Source organism: Periplaneta americana, chromosome 17 (genome assembly GCF_040183065.1).
Source record: "Periplaneta americana isolate PAMFEO1 chromosome 17, P.americana_PAMFEO1_priV1, whole genome shotgun sequence".
NCBI lineage: Eukaryota > Metazoa > Arthropoda > Insecta > Blattodea > Blattidae > Periplaneta > Periplaneta americana.
The window spans coordinates 119,042,895-119,064,735 of record NC_091133.1 but is presented as its reverse complement, the minus strand read 5'-3'; the positions used below and the strand labels follow the sequence as shown (position 1 = coordinate 119,064,735).

The following is a 21,841-nucleotide window of genomic DNA, read 5'->3' as shown; positions in this document are numbered from 1 at the left end:
TGACCTTGATGTATTCCCGTTAAACTTGATATAACCTTGATTATTGAATTCGACATTGAAAAACGAGATGACAAATTGAATTTATTTGATTATTATTTACAATTAACGTTAATTATTACAGTAACTGAACATAACCTTCTGCGACAATATTGGATTTCCAGCCTCCGTGACTTTTCGCTAATTCTCTTTCGATTGCATATCCGAGAATAATCGATACTTGCGGTTTTATAACGGTACAAAGCTGACTTGTCATTGGCTGAACACCTGTAAGCTCAGGTGTATAATTACTACATTTCGGCATGGTCGAGCATAAAAGAAATTAATGAATTATGTATATTGAAGTAGCAAAAATAAGAGTTGATATTGTGAAACAAAATATGTGAACTGCAATAATTAACAACAAGTATAATAAAATAAATTTGTCAGCATTTTTACATACGTAATAAGTAGGATGCGCACCCTTTGAGAAAATCCCGTGTGCCTCGTACCACAGATTGAATATCACTGAATTAGATCAGTAGAAAGGGGAAGGCCTGTTGATGGATTTTTAGATAGACTACCGGTGGTAGTCAGAACTTAGTAACTTAATCGTGTATCTGATGAGAAAATAATAGCATGTTGACGAATTTTAGATCATCAAAACATTTTGTAAATTTATGTTAATGTGTCAAGAAACTAGTTCGATTAAATAGAATGTGTCTTAGTCAAACTTACAGCAGAGTTCGTATAGGCCAGTTTCTATCTGATGCTTTTCCAATTCACTGCGGGCTAAAGCAGGGAGATGCACTATCACCTTTACTTTTTAACTTCGCTCTAGAATATGCCATTAGGAAAGTTCAGGATAACACAGAGGGTTTGGAATTGAACGGGTTACATCAGCTGCTTGTCTATGCGGATGACGTGAATATGTTAGGAGAAAATCCACAAACGATTAGGGAAAACGCGGAAATTCTACTTGAAGCAAGTAAAGAGATAGGGTTGGAAGTAAATCCCGAAAAGACTAAGTATATGATTATGTCTCGTGATCAGAATATTGTACGAAATGGAAGTATAAAAGTTGGAGATTTATACTTCGAAGAGGTGGAAAAATTCAAATATCTTGGAGCAACAGTATCAAATATAAATGACACTCGGGAGGAAATTAAACAGAGATTAAATATGAGAAATGCCTGTTATTATTCGGTTGAGAAGCTTTTGTCATGTAGTCTGCTGTCAAAAAATCTGAAAGTTAGAATTTATAAAACAGTTATATTACCGGATGTTCTGTATGGCTGTGAAACTTGGACTCTCACTTTGAGAGAGGAACAGAGATTGAGGGTTTTTGAGAATAAGGTTCTTAGGAAAATATTTGGGGCTAAAAGGGACGAAGTTACAGGAGAATGGAGAAAGTTACACAACACAGAACTGCACGCATTGTATTCTTCACCTGACGTAATTAGGAACATTAAATCCAGACGTTTGGGATGGCCAGGACATATAGCACGTATGGGCGAATCCAGAAATACATATAGAGTGTTAGTTCGGACTCCAGAGGGGAAAAGACCTTTGAGGAGGCCGAGACGTAGATGGGAAAATAATATTAAAATGGATTTGAGGGAGGTAGGATATGATGATAGAGACTGGATTAATCTTGCTCAGGATAGGGACCGATGGCGGGCTTATGTGAGGGCGGCAATGAACCTCCGGGTTCCTTAAAAGCCAGTAAGTAAGTATGATAATGTATTTTTAAATGTCTGTTTATATTTATCACATTTTATCTGTTTCATCTTACAAATGTATAGCCTATTTAGATATTGTAAAAGAAAAGAAGAACTTGATGACGCCTTAAGACTAAAAGGTTTGTGTGTAAGTTTATAATATGTTAATAACACAATAGTTTTTCATACTTTTGTATGATAAATCATTATGATTGAAAATTGAATAAATAATGATAATAATAATAATAATGATAATAATAACGATAATAATAATAATGATAATAATGATAATGATAATAATAATAATGATAATAATATTAATAATAATAATGATAATAATATTAGTAATATTGATAATAATAATGATAATAATAATGATAATAATAATGATAATGATAATAATAATAGTGATAATAATAATAATGATGATAATAATAATAATAATGATGATAATAATGATACTAATAGTGATAATAATAATAATTATTATTATTATTTTTTTTATTCCGACAGAGATAAGATCGTAAAGCTTTCTCTTCTACTCAGTCAGAAAACGAAAAGGGAAATTCATAATAACGTGTTAACACAAAAGACAATTATACAATTAAGACAAAATGGAAGCAGGAAAATATTCATAAGACAGAAGAATATGAGCCAATTTTGTTCAGCTGGTCAGTGATTAGATGTTGGCGGTCCTGTTACGCTTGAATATTAAAGATACTATCCGTTGAAGTGTGAACAAATCGGGTAACACAGGAGATGTTTTGGCAATGGTTAAGTTTAGTATTCAACTGTTCAACCATTATATTCATACTAGTCGCTTGTGCAGCAAATGCTGCTAACTAAGTTCATTAGAAGTTCTAATTTATTTCCAATGAAGAATACCAGACATTTTGGAAGTTATTTGCTTCCGTAATATTGAAACATAAGCCTGCCCCTCCGAATGGTTTTCTTCATGCTAAATACTTTTTTTTTAACCTATACATCTTCAGTATTTGAATTCTAATGCGAAAACGCAAGTAACAATGTCAGAACGATCAGTCGGTTTTACATGTGGGAGTGAAGCAATAGCTATTTCAGGTTATTGTGGATTGTAGGTTAGAGTTATGAAAATATCCTCTCCTCTCTCCCCTCGTGCCCCTGTGATCTCGTGCCCTCTAGCCCACGTGCCCTCATGCTCTCCTGCCCTCGTGCCCCCGTGTCCTCGTGCCTCCGTGCCCTCGTGCCCCCGTGCCCTCGTGCCCTCATGCCCTCTGCCCTCTGCTCTTCTTTTCTCTTCTCTTCTCCTTTTCTTTTCTTCCTGTTTTCTTGTTTTTTGTCTCCTTTCTCCATTCGCTTGCTTTCTACGTGATTCTCAATCTCTCCTACTATATCTTAGATCCTTGTCATTGTCACAAGTTTCATATTCAATCTCTACATTGCCTTCAGCGTCATCATCAGCATCATCATCTAAACTTTCATCTATGATCTGCAGAGTAGTGTCGATTACCACGTAAGTTTTCATCCAGTGTTACTTTGTTAGATAAAACAGACTTAAGGGAATAAATAAACTGCAATAACAAAACATTTTCTATTAATAATATTGATACGTAAATCTGACGTACACTTCCAAATAATTATATCTCATAATAAGTAGGCCAAGCATGTAAGTTGCAACCTGCTGTTACGACTACTAAATTCAGCAACTGAAAGACGGAGGCATAGATAGAAGAAGGAGGTGCTCTCTTGGCAAGAAAAGTAGTGAGGATCAATTGAGGGGTTTGGCGGAAAAAGGGCGAATACGTCAATATGGCGAATTGAGATACATGCAATCTAAGAGTTTAAAACGCACCTGAATAAAATGTTATACACGCACGCAGCCCGTCCTGCAGGTATGTACAGTACAATCAAAACAAAATTTCGCTACTATAATTATTCACTACATTTTAAACCGTTTTTCCGAAGAAGAGCGTATAGGTCTATCCGCCTTTCTTCCGGCAAAGCCTTCAATTGTTTATCCATTATACGTCAAAATTACGTACGACAGAAGTTTTAAACAATGGCATTATTTCCTTGTGAGCAGGAAGAAAACAACTGTTTGATCACAGTATAGAGATATGTTCTCTATACTGTTGTTCGATTTCCACATATCCTACAAGTTTAATACAAGTAGTGTTAAGTTCATAACAATAACCTTAGTATCTCGTTATCATTATATTACGTCTCTTCAAATAATTATCTACAGTCAGATGGAAAGGAGTTTATGAGATTATACGTTCTCGTGCATAAAATCGAAACTTCACGCTGATGTCGATGTTATAGGCATTCCTAATTTATAGTCTCAACAAATGTTGACGCAACATCCGTCGATCGACCACGCTGTTACGTAAGCTTTATAGTTTTCAGAAATATATATATATATATATATATATATATATATATATATTACTCAGTATATTATATAAATGAAAATGTAATATAAAATCTTCTTTCAATGCGTCTACTTACATAAAGCCCCAAAAGATTTCACCTTCATATTATCAGTATACCAATATGTGTTGCATTAACTATAATAATATTTCATTTTTAATGGTAATAATGTCACCAAACATTCTTAAGTTTTGTAGTTCTTAATATCGATACACAGCTGTACTCGAAAAACTACAGACCAGCGAATCAAACTTGTAAATTATTTGTATACGTTATCAAAAAATTACATAAATGAAGATCGACATATTGGCATTATGATGTGAAAGAATCTGACCCATCTGAACTCTAAGTATGTCAGCAATTCTGTAGGTCATGGCCTTCGTGTAATAGTCTATTGTTTACTGTAGTGTGTGTTTTGTTTTATTCTGAAATGCAATTAATTACTTCTCAAAACTGACGAAAGATGGATTCTGAAAAATAGGAAAAAGATGCAGGAAAATTGACATTTTACTGAAAATTACTATTTTCCTGGAAAAACTCTGGGTTCCAAGCTTCAAAATGAGGGGTCATTTATTAAAATCCGTTCAGCCGTTTTCCCGTAATTTTCATTACCAGTTCAAATTATATATATATATATATATATATATATATATATATATATATATATATATATAGGTGCACATTTAAACCAGCAACCTTACGTGGTTCAACACTTCATTAAAGCGATAAATTATACCGCCTTCTATTTTTATTATTATTAATAATAATAATAATAATAATAATAATAATAATAATAATATATTCCGCTATTTTATTATACTAAATTGTATTTATACGTCAATAAGAACATTAGCATACGTGATAACACCAGGGTATTTTGATGAATGTTTAGATAGTCAAAACTATGTCATTTAACCGTGTAAAGGCTGCTTCACAATAAATCGGGAACGGAAACCACAACGAGAACATAGCGGAAATATTGTTAAAATAAATGTATTTAACATTATTTCCGTTCTCGTTCTCGTTGTCGGTTTGCTGTGAACCAGTCTTAACTGATAAATATACAAACAGTTGAATGTAGACACTCAAAAGAGTACACGGGAAAAACAAACAAAGTCACAATTCTCTTAAGTGTGATGTCATCTTCTAATTCAGTACATTACTGCAAAATTTATTGCTGTTCCTAATGAAAAAGTAATAAAGGGTGACAGTATCCATGGTGATAATTCTCCTTTACCAGTTTCGATAACATAAACACGAAAGTTTGCAGTAATATACTGAATTACATGGTGACATCACCCTTATGAACTTTGTGACTTTAGTTGTTTTTCCCCTGTACTTTTCAATTTTATAAAATTTGATTGTTTATTAAAATGTTTTTTTTCAATGTATGTTTATATTTATCATTAGAGAGCGGAATTTAGGCAAAAATCTATTTTTTTTCCTTGATACATACAGGCTTGAGATTTAATATTTACATTTTTCGTGGAAATATAGGTATAAATAAAGGGGGGTTTTATAGTGCCTAAAAATGCGTATTTCGACGTTCGTGCCTATTTTTATGTTTTTAAAATTTTTGCATCATTTTTCGTAACTGTTTACTGTTTTTCTTAACATCCTGTATCGTTCACATTCCAAGACGGATAACAACTCCTTCCTAGCAGTGAACAACACAATAGAGAAGTACCTCCGGGCCACCCCTTCTCATTCTTACAATATTTCAATCCTAAAATACCAACTTTCAGTCGGCCTGGGTAGCGTAGTCGGTATAGCGCTGGCCTTCTGTCAGTAGATTTATTGGCATGTAAAAGAACTACTGCGAGACAAATTATTATTATTATTATTATTATTATTATTATTATTATTATTATTATTATTATTATTATTACTCTATCATCAATTTAACACAAACTCTTTGAGTTGTACTCGAATGAGCATTCTCTTACATCCCAAGACAGATAACAACCCCTTCCTTTTTTTCTCACCATTTGTAAGTAAAGTAGTGAGCGACACAATAGTCACAATAGGTGCTGATCATCTACTGTGAAGCAAACTATGGAAATGTGATTGGTGAATGAAAAACACTCTTATATTTTAATGACATTCTTTAACAGAAAAATGCCCAGTTTTATTTTATAAGGGCCTAAATAAAGGAGTTTGAGAGCCTATTTTAGGCGCCTAAAATCCCACTTTTTAGGGCCTAAAATTCCGCTATGTTGTTGTTTTGAAGAATGGGTATTTTGTGTACCCCTGTGCAGAAAAGGCCTTGTAACTTAAATGAACATATGTCTAATAAACCAATGTATAGCAGGTGATCGCATAGGATTAGGATCATGTTAACCTGCTTGTAGCACTATATAAACCGACAGGACAAGGGCTTCTGCACAGTCGTCACCAAAATGCGCAGTTGTGTCACTCTGTGCTGTGTTCTTTGGTGTGCAGTCGCTTGTGCAGAGCTACAGTGTGCCTTGCCGCACACCAGCGCCCTCAAATTCTCCATCACGAGCCTGCGCAATGAGACGGGACACTGGATCGCCCAGGTGAGATACTTTAACCAAATACCTTACTATAATAATACCGGACAGCTAGCAGTTTTACGTGCGAACGACGATGGTGCTGCTACCTACTCGCGAAACAAGCTGTAATCAACTGCAATGTATATTGTTGCTGGGCTAGTTAATTTGTTAATAGTTTTATGTATTAGTACTAGTGTTAAAATGTCAGGGTGTATATGTGCTGTTTAGAATTGTGACAATTGCAGCATTACAAATTGCTCCAAATCGTACTTTCGGTTTCCGACTGTTCATAAAACGTGAGTCAACAACATTCTTTAGTAGGCCTAATTCCTTCGTCTTTGTGTTGATAGAAAAATACAAATTAGTTTTTTTATTTAGATCTAATAAATAAATAGAAGTTAAAATGTATAGGATTTTAAGGTTTTATCAAATTAAGTTTTATTGTTGTCCACATGCCTTTACTAATTATTACAAGCATCAGATTACTATCAATTTTATCTTTGCAGTTGTCAGCAATGCGTATATAAAACATTACTGTAAATTCATTCCTAATATCAGATTGATTTTGTCTCGGTAAACCAAAGAAAAAATATGTAACAATTAATTACGGAAAGTAATATGAAGTATGCAGTATTTCTCATAATATGCAGCTTTGATATAAGATAATAATTTTACATTAATATTATTCAACATTTCTTAAGTGTTTCATATATAATTCCACATTACTAACCCACGTTTTAAACAATAGTCCGAATCTCGCTATATTAATATTTGTATAAGTGGACGTAATTCCATCCCTCTCCGCTAGATGTCAGGTCCGCGATATTTCGCACTCACGCCAATGCTGCTAGTATACAGCTGTCCGGTATTAGGCTATTATAGTAAGGTATTTGCTTTAACTGTTGATATTCCACGTTACTGGCTTATTTTTCACACCCTAATGATACTACTAGTGTGATATGTAAAATGGTAGAGATGTCGCCACGTAATTTGTCCGCGAGATGCGCAAATGGTGGCTGGTGGGCGGCCGGGAGGGTGGAGCTTACAGACCTATTATTTAGTCCTGACAACTCGACGACTCGAAAGAGGGGAAGTAATAGGAGTAGTGGGGAGATCTCCAGAGTAGAGTTAAGGGCGAGCGATCAGTAAAGAAATGCAATGCAGCTTAACTGTACTGGAAGCATACAGATCTACCTCACGCATGACATCCGATCGCTCTGAACGCAAGCGACTAACCCAAACACCCCTTGGCGTAACTTAATGGACTCACCTGACCCAGGCTCACATTGCCAGCGACTGTCAGGACTAAATAATCGTACTGTACAGCCTGATCAGCCAGCCGCATGTGAGTTGAGCGTGTCTGAACGGCTGGGAGCTGTATCGGGGAGAGGAGTGTAGAAAGGGGAAGATCTGAAGATATAGTGACGATCACGTAAGAGTAGATCCTAAAAGGCTAATTTGGCCGTCTCTTTAGTGTTGTCAACTAATACCAGACGCCACCAAAGAGGGTAAAATCACAATTCCATGAAATAATAATAATAATAATAATAATAATAATAATAATAATAATAATAATAATAATAATAATAATACATTAAACAATACATTATTAAAAAAACAAGTGCTTGAACTATTTTTAAAATTATAATCATGTAAATTCTTATTCTTTCTTTATTTTTTTTCTGTCACTTTAACAATGTTCTATTCTTAACTTAGTATGTTCATGTATAGGCTATGGTACGTTTTGTTTGTTTGTTTTTGTTTTTTTTTTTTTAATTCTTTTTAAACTTTATGTGTAATTACATTTTACAGTTTTAACCAGATTATTATTATTATTATTATTATTATTATTATTATTATTATTATTATTATTATTATTATTATTATTACTCGTATTTTATTAGACTTATTATTTTTTCTTCTATCCAGTTTTCATTATTGGCCACACCCGACCTCAAGCATCTCGCTTTTTCGGGTGTGACCCAGTTACCTTGTATTTATACAATGATTTGTAATACGTAGACTATTTGACTATGAGATTTATAATCAATTTCGAATTTTTAAGAATATTCATATACGAGTATTACAACAGTATTGTAAAATCTTTGTTATTGTATACATGCATACATACATACATGTAATTATTTGCTTGCAATAAACATCTTATAAAAATCTTAAAAAAATAGTAGTAATAATAATAATAATAATAATAATAATAATATAGTATTAACAATATCGATTACTTGCTTATTTACTTGTTTACCACATCTCATCTTTATGTTCTAAATCAGGCGTTCTCAGTCTGGTGCTCGCGAGCACCGTGGTGCTTTTTTTAATGACATTTGGTGCTCTCGTCATGGGAGTGAAAAAGTGCTCGCGCGAGCACAAACTCTCCTGAGGTCCTTTTTCAATTCAAACTTTGTTTTATGAGCAGAAACATAATATAGTGTTCCCATCCATCCAGGTCCACAGACAATCGTCATTAATGGCAAGATTCCAGTCTGGTCTTGGTTCTATGTGCCCGCCAATATTACCCCTGAGTAAATAATCCTGGTACTCATTTCTGTGTAAATCCCAGGGCCATTGTGCGGTCGGAAGCATTAGATAAAATCCATAACCCTATCGGAAATCGAACCCACAACCATGCGGCTTGCAGCGTTACGCCTTTTGTTGAGATTTAACCAGTGTAATGACTGGAAAATACATAATCATCATCATCATCATCCACATCCTTTTTCCTCCTCCTACCATCAAGGAATCTCTGTACCTTAGAAGCTAATGGATTCTGCTTCATTTATAGTTGCAGCTGGGACATACTGCAGAAGAAAAGAATAGGGGACCTTGGGAATTAGATGTCGATCACTCAACTGCCAAGTGTGAGGACTCCGAATCGATTCTCATAGCGGCAAAAATAACAGGTAAGCGTACTTTATTTTAAACCGACGCAGATCTTTGTAAATAATTGAAATATGATGGTGAAGAATCCAGTAGTTAAACCAGTAAATATTAGTTTGGTAAAGGAGAACAGGTAAGTATCACTACAAGTCCTGTGGCTTATGATTCAAGTCTTCCTGGATGTTCAAGGCAAAGCAACATATTTGGGTATCTGAGCTCTTTCGTGGATCTAGAAACAGCAATTCGGAGTTCTCTTCTTCTTTTATGATAGAGATGAAATGTTAGACGTTCGTATATCTACAATAACACGAATAAATATTTAAAAAAATGCAGTAAAACTTATGTGACACAATATTCTACAAAGTTACATTTTTAGCAATTTCTCTCAAAGTAGGCCTATTCCGGACTTTTACTTTTTTCAACCAGTTCAACATCAATGATTTCATACAGAGTGATACAGAAGACAGTTATGTAAAAAAAAAAAAGGGTACAATATATGTACCTTCATGCTCAAAAATGACAGGACAATATAGAGAGATCACTTGTGCTCCAAGTCTATATACCATTTGAGACAGAACATGCGCGAAGTTATACTGTTGAGTAAGCACGACAGACCCAGTGGCGGTGTGTAGGAAAGGAGCTAGTCTTTGTGTATTACCTCTTCTGCACGACAATAGAATTAAAGCGAAGACTACTTCGTCCTCCACTAGGCCTGTCGTGTTTATTTATCAGCATAACCTGTCTCGTATTCTGTCTCTTCTTCTTCTACATCATGGAATTAGGCCTTAGGCCTGTTTCCACATCAAGAGATCGAGTCTCTCCACCTTGTCATCGGATGCCCAACATTCCTTCTACCTTTAGGTTGGTAGTGGAGTAAAATCAGTGGAAGCCTGTAGGGTGGCATTCTTTCTATGTGCTGTAGCCTAGAACTTGTATTAGTGTGGTGGGAGTGAGTTGTGACATAGGTTCAGTCAAGAGAAACGACTAGAAGCATTTGAAATATGGATATGTAGAAGAATGAAGCGTGTGAAATGGACAGACAGAATAAGAAATGAAGCTGTGTTGAAAAGAGTAGGTGAAGAGAGAATGATGCTGAAACTGATCAGGAAGGGGAAAAGGAATTGGCTGGGACACTGGTTGAGAAGAAACTACCTTACGAAAGATGCACTGGAAGGAATGGTGAGCGAGAGAAGAGTTCGGGGCAGAAGAAGATATGACATGATAGACGACATTAAGATAAATGGATCATATGCGTAGACAAAGAGGAAGGTAGAAAATAGGAAAGACTGGACAACTCTGGGTTTGCAGTGAAAGATCTGAGCTTGGGCAGAAAACTATGAATATCTTGAAATTCCTTAAATTTAACTTTTTTCCTCTTCTGGTTGTCATTCTAGTTATAATTTATACCGCCAAGTAACTATATAAAATATTTAAATTTGTTATGACATATTTTTATATTGTAAAGCATATATCTATGCCTTGCCATAAAACACCTCACTATTCTTCCTCTTTCACAGTATCAGCAATTCGTTTCTGGAACTCCCTACCCAGCTCCCTCAGAAACTGTCGAACGATATTGCAATTCAAAAGTAAATTGTTTAAACACATGACCAGTATTCATGTTTAATTCTCCTTTGTGTGTGTGTCTATATATGTATGTATGTATGTATGTATGTATGTATGTATGTATGTATGTATGTATGTATGCATGCATGTATGTATGTATGTAATAGCCTATATATAATTTTCCTCAGTGTTACATAGTTATAATTTACGTTTGAATTTGTTATTTTTGTAATTTGTAATATTGGTTCACTTACTATTTGCATATTAATTGAGTGTAACTTCTAAGCTTTATATTATTTTGTAATTATTAATTAGTATGTTTGCATTAACTTACTCAACTTGTGCTTGTATGACTATATATTTTTTTGTTAGTGTTCTTTAAATATCAGTAAAATTGTATCAGCTTCTTTTGTTTCTGGCTAAGTGGAAGAGAAGGCCTGATGACCTTAAATTCGCCAGAATAAATAAATAAATTATTATTATTATTATTATTATTATTATTATTATTATTATTATTATTATTTCTGGAATTTTGGTAATAAGTGCATACTTTACACTGCATATTTAGGCAAATTTTAGGGCATAAAAATCCTAGCTCTGATTAGTCTCCGAGGAATAGCTAAGTCCTATTTTCACATGTTCTTCTCTTTTAATTCCGCACAAAATTCATTACATGATTAGGCTACTAAGAACGCAGGAGTTTTCTTCGCGTACTCCCATCCCTCTAAGACATTCTAATAATTCTCCATCAGCATCTTATCATTCATCATCTGTATAGTGTATAATCCTAGATCATATATGTAACAGATATGTCGGGCTTATAGGCTTTGAGGTTAACAACTTTTGTCAGGTTTACTACGCTGCCATCTAGTTGTTACATAAGGAGTCACGTCATAATTCCCATTTGAATTGCATTAGCGACTGTACTCCCATCTCATGTTCGTTTACGGCGGACGGGTGGAGATCCTGGCGGTTGTTCTCTTCAAAGTGCTGCCGATTTTAACGTAGCGAGGAGTTCGTTACGGAAAAATTATCTGGAAAAGCTACATCAACCCTCTCATGTACGAATTAACTCAGAGATCACCCTCCACTTGCTACACTCAGCTCACCTATCTCCATCACTGATGGAGATAAAAGGAAGATGAAAACGTCAATGTAACATAATCATATTTCTCCATACGACTGAGAAAGGCAAGGGTCCATAAGAGACTTGGAACTTATTGTAACAGGCATATAAAGTGCCACCAATTAAAAAAAAAGCGAGGAGTTATCTGTTACATATATGATCTAGGGTATAATGAACAATCACCACGTGTGCTGCACTCTGGATAGTCTCTGACGAACTAAGTTTCTCGGCACTAGCGACATCTATAAGTAACGCTCGTAAGTTCCGGATGGATAACAGCACATTAAGAGCTCTGTCCTTGTACAAAAAATATTCGAATTTAACATAAGATGGAGACAAAAATTCTTACTATTCTGGAGTTCATAATTCCTCACTGATCATTTAATTTCCTTTCCCAATTCAATAGCGCCACCTACCGCGCAAATAAGCGTGCCCTTACTGCGGGGTGTGCCAACAGCGCCAGGGTACGAGCTCGTACCTCTCCTGGGGTACTACAAGCTACACTCTAGCGTCAATACCTGGCATGGAGCTCTGAAGATCTGCGAGGACGAGGGCGCCCACCTCATGGTCATCAACTCGGAGGCGGAGGTGCAGGCCTTGAAACCTCTGTGGGAGAAGACTCCTCCGGCCAAGATCACGGGAGGTTCGCACAACGACTGGGCGTGGGTTGGATTCCATGACCTGTACAAGGAAGGAGAATTTGTCACCATCTTCAGTAAGTGTGCCAGTAGGTGCTGAAAAGTTGAACCTGGGTTGTTTCAGAGAATCGAAATGTCTTCCTTATTCTCATTCGAACCTCAAAACCTAAGTTTTAATAAGCATGTATCATGACATTTTGTACGCTGTTCTTGGAAGCCATATTATCGATTTCATAAAATAAGTTCAAAAAAAAAAAATTAGACGCACATCTCTTCGTTCTTAATGCAATGTTTGCTCTGTTGCAGTTTGATAGTAATTGCACTATTCTAATATTCTTAGCACACCTACATGGAAACTGCTGTTTTTCGTAACACATTACTAGTTAGAAAGTTCTTTTTTGCTTTACGCGTACGGCAAAAACATTGTTACGATTCACTTTTCCGCAAAATTGTCATAGCAATATAAACAGCTATGACGAAACATTATGAAAACTATCACGTCTCAATATCAACACATCGCCAACTATGAACGCAGAAATTATAGTCAATGCCTCCTAATGTACTAAAAATTACAACTGATTTTTTTTTTCGTTGTTGGTAACTCTGTAGCATCTATTAGATGCTTTATGGTTGTGCTAACATATGGAATTACTTGTCAACAATGTGACGCTGAAACGTGTGTTCAGGTTACTGCCCAGCGACAGTCCTGGTGTACAGCTGATAAATCTGATGATAATATAGAACAGAAGTTTTATGCATACATGCAAATGATAATTTATAACTATTTATTGAAATAACTATTATTACAATGAAAAAAATATATACAATCTGACATTATGTAACAGAAACGTTTTTCAATTCTCAGTTGTCATCATTAAGCACAAATCGCTGAAAAACTGTGAATCATCAAAATTAGAAAATGCATCTCTTGCAACAAGAAACAATTGCAAATGAGTATATTTTTTACTGACACAGTGAATTTGAATACCTCGTCGTCTTTCTGCATTCAGTTCCACTTAGCACACTTTACAAAACATGTTGCAATTCCTTACACAAAAATAATCATTTCCAAATTCGAAATAAACAATTGCTGTGTAGACATAGATGGGGACATTAATTTGTCTCCTGGAGCACCTCCTCTATGACTGATCGGGATCACAATGAACTCATCGACAATATCGATATACAAACATACATACAAACAACGTGCGCTTCTACATAACACAAGTCAGAATCATAGTAGTCTTGTAACCTGCTTGTGGCTTTGATTGACGTCATTAATGTACCAGGAGAAACTGCTCCATCCAATATAGCTCTTGTGACAAATATGCGAAGTCTGTTTATTACCATACGGTAATACACTGCTCTCTTAAATTGACTGCGCGTATTGGGAATTAAATCAGTGGCTTATCCAAAACACATTAGGAAATGATTCATATAAAACAATTTTTGTCTCGAAAAGAAAGAATAAACAAGCAGAATTTTATTATATTTTTTGTTTGGAATATCTCAAAGAATAGCCCCTTAAATTAATGACATTATTTACTGTTCACTCTGAATATTAAATTTGACACATTCTCTTATTATTCTATTAAACATCTATTTCTGTTGCATTTCTATAAATTTAATTTAATTTATTTTTTTATTTATTTTGTGGACTTTTTTATTATTATCTTATAAGTGGCGACTCCAGTATATAGGTAAGCAGCTAAACGCCGTGCGTAATATTGTGAGAAAATTCAGGCCAATTGCACAGAAAATTTTGTGAAGTAATCACTCCGGACAAAGTACGTAGCTTTCATTCGTTTATTTTTTTTTTCTTTTTTTTTTGTGCAAGGGAAAGTACAATTTTTTTTGGCACGGTAAAATATTGTTGTTTATTCGATTAAACACATCACTCATTTTAACTTGATATTTTGCAACATCTACTAAGACACCGAAAATATTTGGGTTTGAACTTGTGTATTTTAATGACCATGACACTCTCAATCCGAATAATTAGAGAATCTCTTTTTTTATAGATAATAATTTTATATTTCTTCCTGTTTTACCCTTGTAGAAACCATAGGCATGCTCTATATGCTACACGATCTTCAAGTGTTTCACTCTTCATTTTATAAGCTTAACACTAGTGCCAAAAAAAATAGTAATATGCGTTACAAGAGCGGTATGTTGAAGTTTTCATGTTCGAGGAAAAGTTTGAAAAAGCGAAACGTATTTGAGCTTTTTTAATTTCCGAGAGTTGAAAGAAAACATACCGCTCGTGTATCGTACATTATTTTGTGCGAAAATCGTTTATTACATACCTGAAAGAGGAATTTATAATTATTTGCAATGAAATCTCCATTTTGGTTTCTGTTCAATGACGGCAAATTTGCAAAACAAAAATATCTATCTTCAACATTGTTGCTTTAAAATGTTTTCTGTGTTTACTATACTCCAGGAGGCCGTGATATACGTCTGTCTTTTTTTCCCCCCAGTCTATAAATGCGATTGATTTTTTCACGGCTTCCTTAATGTTACTTGCATCACGAATGCAGTAACTTTAGTGGAGTTGTAGAGTTTACTTAATTTTTGCAAATATTTAAAAACAATAATTAACAGTGCAATTTAGGTGAAATTGCAGTGGTAAGTTTCCAATTTATAATTATTACTATATTGAACGTCTCTAAAAATAATATGTTAAAAGCCTAAAGCAGTAAAATCAATATGTCACTTAAGCGGTAAGAAGAGGGAAATTGTTATGAGTGTTAGGTTGGGAATACTGAATGTGGAATTTTAGACTTACCGCGGATTGGTTTTGTGCGGAAACCAAGCAAATACGCACGATCTCGCACAAACACAATTTTACGAACTTTTTATAACTGTTTTCTTTTGTTACAAAATATTAGATGATGAAGAGATAAGCGTTTTGTGCTCCTGACCCCTTGAAACTCTATCACAACTACATGTCCTATGAAGATGTTCGTCATGGATGGTATAGCATATTAGAATTCGATTTTTTTTTAAGGAACTTGAGTATTACCACAGAATTTGCGTATCTTCAAGTTGTACTTTCCTTGCATTATTTTACGAGAACCTCCATATTGTTTTTGCACAACAAATGGAGAAAAAGAGTTGATGCGATGGTCTTATATAGTAATGAGTAAGCTTAGTATTCCTGCTACCAAAAGACTCAAGTTGCGGGTAAATATTCTATATAGTAGGTGGAACCCAGATGATGCAGCAGAGAAAGGGACAAACATGTTCTTACTGCATGTTCGTAGAGTACATCCAACCTGAAATAAAAGTAGAGCAACTACTGACTTTATAATCTAACGGCGCAACAGCCCGAAGTTGGCCAGGGCCTATTTGCGTGACAAACATTTTTCCTTCATAAAGTATGGGCACAAAGTGCTGACGGAGTTGGGGCTCACTTGGAATATGTTCCTTCGTGTATTTTTCTAGAAATTCTCTAAAGTGTTTATTGTTCAATTTATTAAGCAGTATATTGGCATTGACCATCATGACACATAGATTCATGCAAAACATGGATTTCTTATCATACTCTCTCTGAGTTTGATGGTACTGCTTGTTTTGAGTTACGTACAACCATATTTCTATAGGCCTACCTTTTTGTACTGCACTGTCTTTCAATGCACTGTTTTCTTGTAACTTTTATATATACTTTACACAACTTACATGTGATGTAAATTATTATTGGCTCCGAACTCCTGAATTAAGTCCTCCAGCTTTTCGTACTTCGAACTTTTTGTCTTCGGCATTTTACCTCGTCACAAATACAAATGTTACGTTAAGTAAATAATACGACTTTTAAATTTCACTGGTTTAAAGCACTCACTATGACCGTGTTCCGGCTTCAATACAAACTAGACTGAGCGTGAGTAAGATGCGGTTCTATGTTGTATCAGACGGGACGTATCCCTGCGCTGTGACGTCAGGTACAGTATGAGAGTAGGCAAGTGTATTCCAGCTTAGACGTAGCTGAAATAGTAAGCTTAGTAATGATGATGGTGTGATAATTATGTTCGTGATTCCGATAAAAATGAAACTCATTGTGATGTATTATGTGATTATGACAGTGATGTCAAAGCAAGCGCATTTTTCTGACCTTGACGCCGTGCGCGGGCATTAAGCGATAGGTATGCTAGGAGGAATAAGCAGCGTGTTGGATTAAGAAAACAGTGGTGCACAAACTTCAAACGGAACGTGAAATTTTATGTCGTTAATTTTATATGGCTTCTTTCTGTTTGTTATTTTCTATATTGTCTGTAAAACAAAAGTACTAACACCTATTTCTTAGCCTAATATTGCAGTTGTGTTTTAAACGTTAATAACATAATAAAGAGTAAAGAAGGAATATTCACACAAATTCCATGATAACTACAACTATACTGTACTAAGTGAATTAAACACATCGTTCATATAGAAAGTGTTATCCCATAGAAAGACACTGAATATGACATGATAAGTTGAAATTGATATTGATGGTATATTTAGCCTTATAAAAGTAATCAAAACAATATTATAGTACAAAGCAAACTTGTCTAGGTATATGTTTTCACTGTAACTAATATTACATAAAAAAACTCTTATCGCATTATGCTTTCAGGTGATATTGGTACGCAACTTTCTGTTATCAGAATATTAAATTATCTCGAAATCTGTTGACGTTATAGACCTGACGTTGTACCAACACATAGGCACATAACTTTTGTTTGTGATGTAACAGTATTTGCTTTGTTAATTCATTTCCTTACAAACATTTTCCATGCGAATATTTTCAAACATTTTAATACACTATCTTCAGTAATACGTATTTACGATATAATAGATTTACAAAACATTGTTTCAGTACCTGTAAGGCTACTAAACAAACATATCTGAAAATTTCACTTTTCTATAAAAAAATAAATTTCAGAAAATATTCATTCTGAATAAAAAAAAGCAAACTTGTGAAAAATGAGCATTAAAATTAAAACTTACAATCTTATAATACACTTATACTTCTCAGACAAATCTAAAAATTAACATGGCTACAGTTTTAAGAAGTTCTCTTCCCTTTAGCCATTAAATCAGTGCTGGCCATCCCTGTATATAGCTCGACCAAGCGGCATATACTATCTCTTTCGTCTGTCTCTTTCCTTTCCGCTGTAAAGCGCTCAGACTCTCCTGGGCTCTAAAGCGCGCGCTTGCTCCTATGGGCATCAGTTGACATCACTGGATTATGACAATGTTACGGATAACTTAAAAAAGTAATTTTAAACGTAATTGTATTAAAATTATAAATAAGAGCAAAATGAAGAAAAATGAACATTTATTATTATTATTATTTCAGATGAAACGTTGCAGTCCACTGGATACGTCAAATGGGCCGGTGGTGAAGGAAAAGGCGGTGCAGATCAAAACTGTGGTCTCGTCCATAGAAATCTCCTACTTGCAGATTACCCTTGCAATGCAAGGGATGCATTCTTTTGCGAGAGAGAACTCTGAAATGTTAATCTGTACATATGAGATCCATATAGCGCACAAATAACAATTTTATACTGAATCTTGCAAGTCTTCCTCATAGAAGAAAAGTCCGATGACTTTTTATACTCGGTGTCACAGAAGTAATAGGAAAATGAACTGAAAATAAGATCACATTATATTTTAGTGACGAACATAGATTGCAAGTTATACTGATGAAATGATTGTCGAGCACATAAATAGTGAGTTATCGTATTTATGTTATAAATTTATTTGCTATCAAACATTTATATGTACGACGGTGATTAAAAAGTAGGGTAACAAGAGCTCTCTAGCCCACTGCTGTGGAGTAACGGTTAGCATGGCTGAACGTGAAACGAGCGGGCCTAGTTCAAATCCTGGTTGGAACCAGTGGCGTAGCATGAAATTTTGAGCAGGGGAAGCTAACTCAAGTTGTCTTTCATGCAAAATGAGAAAGCATATTACAAAAATACAGTCTTAAAATAAATAGTAGTCAATTTCAAGTCAGCAGTCGAAGATTGGTTGGAACATCGTAAGTAACACCAATAAGGCATGACCTCAAATGATACGTAGTAAAATATGATTTCACGGTTTACACATACCTCTTAACAAATAGACACGTATACGTATAACATTAGCTCACTCCCTGTCATACTTAGAGAAATCACAATATTAGTATCATTACGTAAGTATGCGTCTGTCTTTTGGTTGTGTCCTTCATTGACAGCAAGGGAGTCGGTCATTTGTTTTTTAAATCACACTTTTGTTCGTAAGTCAGTCTTGATAATACAATTGTCCTAAAAAAATTCAAGTAAATTAGTGTCAGGAACTGTTATTTCGCTCATTATTTATTATATCAGCCACAATGCACACTAACACTTCAACTGAACACAACTGACGAAAAGGGATAACTCGGAAACTACTTATTTTAAATGTTAAAGCTAGCTTCTTGCGAGCCTTGCGACTAGGGTAGTTTAGTTAGAAAGGGATGGAAAATCTGCGGGGTGGATTACACAGAAGAAACCAGTCTGCTTGGAAGCTGGTGTGTGCAGGCTTCTTGTTTACTGCTGCATCATAAATCATCCTGAGCTGCCGCATCACAATATTTAACGCGTAAATATAAATTCTATTAAAATTAATAAATAATTTTCCCCATAAACTGCAGGTTTATTATGAAATTATTATTAACTGGGGAAGCTAAGCTTTTTAGCTTACATTGACGCTACGCCACTGGTTGGAACAAGTTACCTGCTTGAGGCTTTTCAGGGATTTTCCCTCAACGCATGAAAAACAAATGCTGGGTAACTTTCGGCGCTGAACCATGGACTCATTTCGCTGGCATTATCACCTTCATCTCATTCAAACGCTAGATAGCCATAGCAGTTGACAAAGCGTCTTAAAATAACCGATTAAAGAAAGAGCTCTCTAGGGTGGCATATTTTCCTCTCCCTCTTGCTCGAATTCTCCGCCAGGGCCTCAACAGCAATAGCTTAATGAAAATATGCTTGTAAATTCAATTAATCTGCTTACTTTGTATTATATATGTTTGTATAGTTTTGGCCGATGAACTGTATACGCTTTAAATTGAATAGTAATCTGTATAGCTCTATTGATAAATTGTTTGTGTTTGTAATTTGAAGTAGTTTGCGTGATATGTATTATAAATTTTTGTATATCACAACTGATTGAATTGTTTATGCCTTAAATTTAATTAACTTACTTGTTTTGTATTAAGGCTCATTCACAATGGAAATTAAACATAACGTAAGCGTTAACTTAAGAATTTAAACGTTACGGTAAAATCAAGAAGTCATACCATCATTCACGATGGGAACATAAACATAACCGCAAACATACTTGGTAACCGTGGAAACATAACAACGACGCCATTTCCTCATATTCTGTTGTATAATTCAGCGCTCCACGATTGTGTTCTGTTTGTAAATCACGTAAGCATAAGCATGAAAGTTTGGAGTTTGCAAACTTTCATGTTAACGTCTTACGGTAATGTTTATGTCAATGCTTATGTGAATCATTGTGAATGATCACATTTGGTAGCCTGGGCGCAAACTTCTGTGTTTATGTTACGGTTATGTTTAATTTTCATTGTGAATGGGCCTTTAAACATATAGCTCAACTGATGAATGATCGTTTGCGTTTGTAAATTTAATAATCTGATTGGCTATTTATTATATATTTTTAGTAGAGCCATCGATGTAGCTCAGTCGGCAGACTCGCTGGGCTGCTGATCCGGAGCTGCGTTCGGGCTTGGGTTGGATCCCCCTTTGATCTCATTGAATGGTTTCTTCCGAGGTTTTCCCCAGCGTGGGACTGAAGCCGGGTGATCTATGGCGAGTCCTCGGCATCAACCCCTTTGATTTGATTACCTGGTTGGGTTTTTCCGAGGGTTTCCCCAACCAAAAGGCAAATGCCGGGTAATCTTTTGGCGAATCCTCGGACCTCACCTCATCTCACTACATCTCGCCAAAATATTGTAAAAAAATGCACAAAATTGTAAAAATTGTAGAAAATTACTAAATTTTAAAACTGTAAAAATTTGTAAAAATTGTAATTGTAATATTGCAAAATTTAGAATTGTTCCACATCTTAAAGCTTCATTGCTCATGTAAGATCTATGGAATAAAATAAATGAATGAATTAAAAACAGCAGACCACAGATTTATCAGGAAGTCATTAAGTGGCGCATATGTTACGACAGATTCTCGCCATATTGGAAGATGACTGCCTGCACAAACATGGAAGTTCGTAGTGTGATCCGGTATTTGCGTCCGAAGACCACCTCGCCAGCAGAAATTCGTCAACTTGTTCAGGTGTACTATACGAAATGGCAGCTCCGGTGAGAGGTACTGAACCAAGCTCCCTACAGCCCCAACCTTGAATCCAGTAATTTTCATCTTTTCGGATCGTTTAAGAAGCAACTGGGTGGTAAGCGATTCAACACCGCTACGATCGTTCAGAAAGCTGTAATCACGTGCCTACAGGATATTGACACAGATTTCTTCTGTGCCACATCGATGCCTTAGTCTTAGTCTAATGTTGGAACAAGTGTTTGAACAAGCATGGTGACTCTGTTGAAAAGTAATGCGTACCAGTGCCCCAGATGTACGCAAGGGGGAGTTATGGTGTTTTAACCCCCTCTTGAACTTGAAGAAATACATTTTTTATTGTTTGCATGCAACTTTGTAAAATTCCTTTGCAGAATGAAAGGTTACATTTCTTCGGATCAAATTTCTGCACATTTAAAGGACAAAATTAAATTCTTACATTTCACACTGTACATAATTACTGTGTAAGTGTGATAATGAACGCAAGCATTTATATTACTATAAAAAAATTAAACACATGTTAAAATTTGTAAAGAAAAAAAAATTAGATTGTTGCAAAAAATGTTACATTTCAAAGATTTTATAAAGAAAATATATGAATATATTCTACTAGAACACAGTATAATAATAATAATAATAATAATAATAATAATAATAA

The 21,841-nt window shown here is 34.9% G+C and overlaps 1 protein-coding gene across 1 annotated transcript; it reads left to right on the top strand.

The window, feature by feature from the left end:
- The first annotated feature begins 2,803 nt into the window (after positions 1-2,803).
- LOC138692766 (hemolymph lipopolysaccharide-binding protein-like) lies at positions 2,804-21,675 on the top strand. The gene is made up of 5 exons (XM_069815960.1): positions 2,804-2,935; positions 6,458-6,646; positions 9,423-9,540; positions 12,616-12,924; positions 18,186-21,675. The coding sequence occupies exons 1-5, from the start codon at positions 2,804-2,806 to the stop codon at positions 18,338-18,340; spliced, it is 903 nt and encodes a 300-aa protein (XP_069672061.1). The 3' UTR covers positions 18,341-21,675.
- The last annotated feature ends 166 nt before the right edge of the window (positions 21,676-21,841 follow it).

What these genes read in the sequence shown, in the direction of transcription:
- LOC138692766 (XM_069815960.1), top strand. Translation starts at nt 2,804, where the DNA reads ATGAAAATATCCTCTCCTCTCTCCCCTCGTGCCCCTGTGATCTCGTGC. An exon ending in CATAGCGGCAAAAATAACAG is followed by an intron (nt 9,541 to 12,615) that starts GTAAGCGTACTT and finishes CCAATTCAATAG; the next exon opens with CGCCACCTACCGCGCAAATA. An exon ending in AGAATTTGTCACCATCTTCA is followed by an intron (nt 12,925 to 18,185) that starts GTAAGTGTGCCA and finishes TTATTATTTCAG; the next exon opens with ATGAAACGTTGCAGTCCACT.